At 37.4% G+C, this 5058-nt stretch overlaps 1 protein-coding gene across 1 annotated transcript; it reads left to right on the top strand.

Annotated features, from left to right (window-relative positions):
* The first annotated feature begins 3520 nt into the window (after positions 1-3520).
* LOC129571592 (uncharacterized) lies at positions 3521-4723 on the top strand. Its single transcript, XM_055451400.1, has one exon. It carries the CDS (start codon positions 3521-3523, stop codon positions 4721-4723), a length of 1203 nt encoding a protein of 400 aa, XP_055307375.1.
* Positions 4724-5058: the final 335 nt, after the last annotated feature.

Here is a 5058-nt window from a genome sequence, read left to right as displayed (position 1 = left end):
TTATCATCTTCTCGCTTCCTCTTCTCCTTAGCACCAGCATGAGATGGTCCAGGAATATCAAAATTCTCTGAAACGTTTTCTTGATTTTCGGTGAAATCCATATACCCATCCTCCGAATCATCAGTCCAATCCTCATAATCCATTGATTCAGCATCACTATCAGAGGGAATTCCGAATTTGCTATGATTAGCTTCATCATAAATTGGATCATCATTATAATATTCATCTTGAAAACTGGGTGTATTAAATTTTTCACGTTGATGCGTTTGCCCCTCAGCCAATTTACCGATCGCCTGAGTTATTGGGCGATATTTTTCGCTGAGCTCACTTTCACGAGTGATGCGATTTTTGTAGGCTTTATTAAATTTATCTTGAATGATTTTGCGTGTTTTGACAAGTTTCGATTTTATATCTTTTTCACGTTTTAATGACAACTCCCTTTCACTGCGCATTTTATCTCACTATCTTGACTGTGTAACGTTAAAAATCAGACTAACGCAAATGTCCGATCAGTCATCATTTTTATAGACTTGAAGAAATTCGCTGAATTTTTTACGGTATCGACCATTGTTTACATCACTTTCTAGATCAATAACAACAAAGCCGTATTTTTCGCGCCAGCATTCGAGACAGAATTTTTTGAATTCATCAAATTTCATATCGCAATTTATGCCGAAATCATCATAAGCATGCTTTAAATTCATATCATCTTGCTTGAATAATATGAGAAAATTGCAATTATCGCGGATTAAATGTTTACTTAACTTGGTAAATGTCTGAGTTAGGTAAATTACGTCCGTGTCATAGTGCCGCCCCATGCAGAAAAGTTCACGTACTTTATCTTGGCTTTTCTCACAAATCACATCATCAAAAACGATCACTGAGTTACGTTTGGCTTCGCTTGGTGCGATGACATCATCCATCGATGAAAATGCATGATAGCCGACTTCTTTAATTGGGGTCAAAATGTCTGCTAAATATTTGTATTTGTCTTGCTGCAAAGTCTTCGAATAAACATATAAATTTTCAAATTTAATCCCATTCTCTGATTCAATCAAGCCTAGAAGCAAATTGGTTTTACCCGAATTGCTTGGGCCGCAAATAATTAATCTCAGATTATTGGGTAATAGTGGGCCATGACACTTTTCTTTGGGTCTTTTACTTGAAGTAATGTCATCTAAATTCCTCACAGGGATATCGAGAGCATGTTTCGTGAAACGCATCTTGATTTAAACTGAGCGTTTAACGTATAAATAGCTGATATATATATACGATCTCCATCAATCGCAGTTCAATCATTGATGAGTGAACATCTATTATGGCACGTCGAAAAGTCGTCAGTAAATCTAAGAAATTGCATAAGGCGAAGTCTATACATGGTAACGGACTTCTCGATACATTAATAGACAAACTTCCATTTGAATTACATTTTCCATCATATCAATATTGTGGACCTGGTACAAAATTAAAGGAGCGATTAGCACGCGGTGAAACTGGTATTAATAAATTAGACGAATTTTGTAGAGAACACGACATCGCTTACGCAAATAATAAAGATTCAGCCGAGCGATTAAAGGCTGATAAAAAGTTAGGTTCAGAAGCATTTAAAAGAGTGTTTTCAAAGGACGCTAAATTCGGAGAACGCGCAGCATCATTGTTAGTGTCAGCAGCTATGAAGGCGAAAACGGGATTGGCTAAGGTTGGGTTGGGCATGTCGAAATTAAACTGCCGCAAAAAAGTGAGAAAAATCAAGAAGTCATCGAAAGAAATCGATTTTGCGACTCTTGTCAAAGATGCTAAAATGGGCATGAAAAAATCAAAAAGCAAGAAGATTGATTCGACAATCAAAGCAGCAATTCGATCGGCCAAAAAATCGGTAAAAGGGAAGCGCATTAAAATGCCGAGAGTTTTAAAAGTGCCGAAATTCACCGGAGGTGTCCTACCGATTTTGCCAATTTTAGCTGGATTGAGTGCGATTGGTGCACTCGTTGGATCTACTGCCGGAGTCGTGAAAACAGCGAAAGACCTAAAAATCGCACAAGAATTTTTAGATGAGAATAAAAGACATAACAAAGAAATTGAGATGAAAGTCGGAAAGGGCTTATATTTGAAACCATATAAAACAGGCAATGGCCTATATTTAAAGCCGTTTTCAAAAAACGGTTAAAATCGCTTCCACGAGATCGACCGCTTAGCAATCATGACATATTAAATTTTGTTGAAATGTTAAAAATTCCACATTTTCGAGGGGTTTTTATGCGTGACAATATGCCCAGAAAGCCATCAAAAATTGAATGTTTGGTATTGAATCATGATAGCGTTCGATCCCGCGGAAGCCACTGGACTGCACTCACGAAAATTAATAATACCGCATGGTACTTTGACTCATTTGGTGACTTATTACCCCCACTTGAAGTTAAAGAATATTTGGGTGAAAATGTGAGAATCCTATTAAATTATAACCGCTACCAAAAGTATGATACCATGGTATGTGGTCAGCTGTGCTTGAAGTTTTTATATAACTTTTGGAGTTCTATAAATACGGACGCGTTTCCATGATTGTCTTCAGTAACAATTTCGCAATCATGTCGTCGTTTACAGTATCTCTGACCGGCAATTCATCAAACTTAACCGCCACATTCTTCCCTGAGCTAGTTTTAGATGAAAAATATGATTATTCATGCGGTTTATTGGATTTCACCACATATCATTCTATCCCAAATATAACAGATAAAAATAACAAATTTTATTATGATAAAGGCGTTGAGGGGAACATGGATTTCCACATCATAAATGTGCCGCCTGGTTGCTATGAAGCTGAGGATGTGCTCGACTATATAAAGGACGAATTAAAAGCAGACGGCGTCAGTTTTGAATATAAAATCAACAAGAACACATTTAAAACAACGTTCAAGTGCTCCGCCAAAATTGTATTCGGGTTTGCGGAGTCAATTTACGAGGTTTTTGGTTTTAAAGGTGCATATGGACAGCAAATTCATGAGAATACATACCACGAATCTGAAGACGTCATAAAAATCTCTAAATTAAACGTAATTAGAGTGGAATGTAATATTGTGACGGGGGCCTATGTAAATGGTGGATCGTGTCATTCAATATATGAATTTCCAAGCAATAAAGTGGACGTGGGCTATAAAATTATTGAGCAACCTCGACATATAATTTATTTGCCGATTATTCAAAAGCGTATAGGACTCATTCAAATTTCAATTGTCGATCAAGACGGTGACCCGATTGACTTTCGAGGTGAGGATATCACGTGTCGAATCCACATAAAAAGAAACGAGAACTAGACCAGAAAAATGTTAATTTATAACAAGCAAAATAATCTCAATCCATTTGGATTTGGTGATATAAATGAGAACACAGTTGGTGTTAAAAACATTCAATCGCAAGCTATCAAGCGGATAACATCGCGTAAGAGCTGTTCAAAGAAAAAGTTGTTGAAAAAAAATATTGAATTTTTGAGGTCATTGGGATTTACAGTAAAAAATCATTAGAAATGGCAAACATTTTAAGTATTGGCGATCTACCGATGCAAGACAACACAATAATTCATAATCAATATCATACGTATTCGCCTTATACCTCTTCATTCGACAATAATGATGAGATTAGGATCGCAATCCAATCTCAAAACGTATATGTGTTACCATCTGAAAGCTATTTATTCCTCGAAGTTGAAGTTTCTCGCAAAACAGGTGATGAACATGCTGATGTTGCGGGAAGGTGGACTGCAAATTATGCGGCCTACCTTTTCAGCGAAATACGTTATGAATTGAATGGCACTGAAATTGATCGTACAAAAAATGTTGGTCTCGCTTCGAATATGAAGAGATTTTCGGCGACGCCAAGCCCCCGAAACTGCTCTTTAATAGCCGTTCATAATGGTGCTGTATTGAATGTGGCAACCTATTCATTAGTCCTGCCTATAAATCAGCTTCTAGGATTCTGCGATGACTATAAAAAAATGATTTTAAACGCCAAACATGAACTGGTTTTGGTTCGTAATCGCAGAGATATATACTCGTATATGGCAGCTAGTGAATCGTTCAATATAAAAGTGAAAAAAATTCAATGGAAGGTGCCACATATCACGCTGTCGGATGAAGCCAAACTCGCGATGCTACGATATTTGGAGAAAAAGCAAACGATCAGTATCCCTTATAGGTCGTGGGACTTATATGAGATGCCGCAGTTACCTCAGAGCAGGAGACATATTTGGACCGTCAAATCGACGACTCAAATTAGCAAACCACGATACGTCCTCGTCGTTTTTCAAACTAATAAACAGATTGTGAGCGCTAATTCGGCCGCGTATGACAATTGTGATATTTCCGATGTTAAGTTGTATTTAAATTCGGAGTACTATCCATATGACAATTACAATTTGGACTTTGCTAGCGGCAATTATCAAGAGCTGTATCATTCATTTTTGCAAATTCAATCATCATATTATCAGGGGCATGGTACTTCAGATAGCAATTCATGTGCATTGACATTTGATCAGTTTGGTACCAGTCCGATTTTCGCTTTTGATTGCTCGAGATCAGAGGAATCATTAATTGGTGGTACGGTCGACGTTCGATTGGAAATTAACGCACGTGAAAACATACCAGCCAATACTGCTGCATATTGCTTGATAGTTCACGATAATCAAGTCGAATATTCGCCATTCAGTGGTATTGTTGTTAGAAACACGTAAACAATGAGTAAGCTACAAGTTGTCAAGGAGATACATCGCGATGCGCGAAAACATTACCCAAGACGCCGCAACATTATGCGAGGAATTTGTGACACACTGCAAGCAGATTTAATTGAGCTACCTCCTGATCGTGGATTTAAATATTGCCTAACCACCATCGATACATTTTCAAAAGTAGCGTATGCAGCCCCGCTTAAAACAAAGACTGGACGTGAGGTTACAGAGGCGATGAAATCTATTTTGATTTCAACGAAACGACCGGTAAAAAACATATGTCTAGATTTAGGGCGGGAATTCTACAATAAAGAGATGACGCGATTATTGAATAATTACAA

The sequence above is a fragment of the Sitodiplosis mosellana genome, unplaced genomic scaffold (genome assembly GCF_009176505.1).
Source record: "Sitodiplosis mosellana isolate CC-2019 unplaced genomic scaffold, AAFC_SMos_1.0 Smas_scaffold_2936, whole genome shotgun sequence".
In the NCBI taxonomy this organism is placed as follows: domain Eukaryota; kingdom Metazoa; phylum Arthropoda; class Insecta; order Diptera; family Cecidomyiidae; genus Sitodiplosis; species Sitodiplosis mosellana.
This window is presented reverse-complemented; position numbering and strand designations above follow the sequence as displayed.

Coding starts and splice junctions, on each gene's coding strand:
- LOC129571592 (XM_055451400.1), top strand. CDS start 3,521: ATGGCAAACATTTTAAGTATTGGCGATCTACCGATGCAAGACAACACA.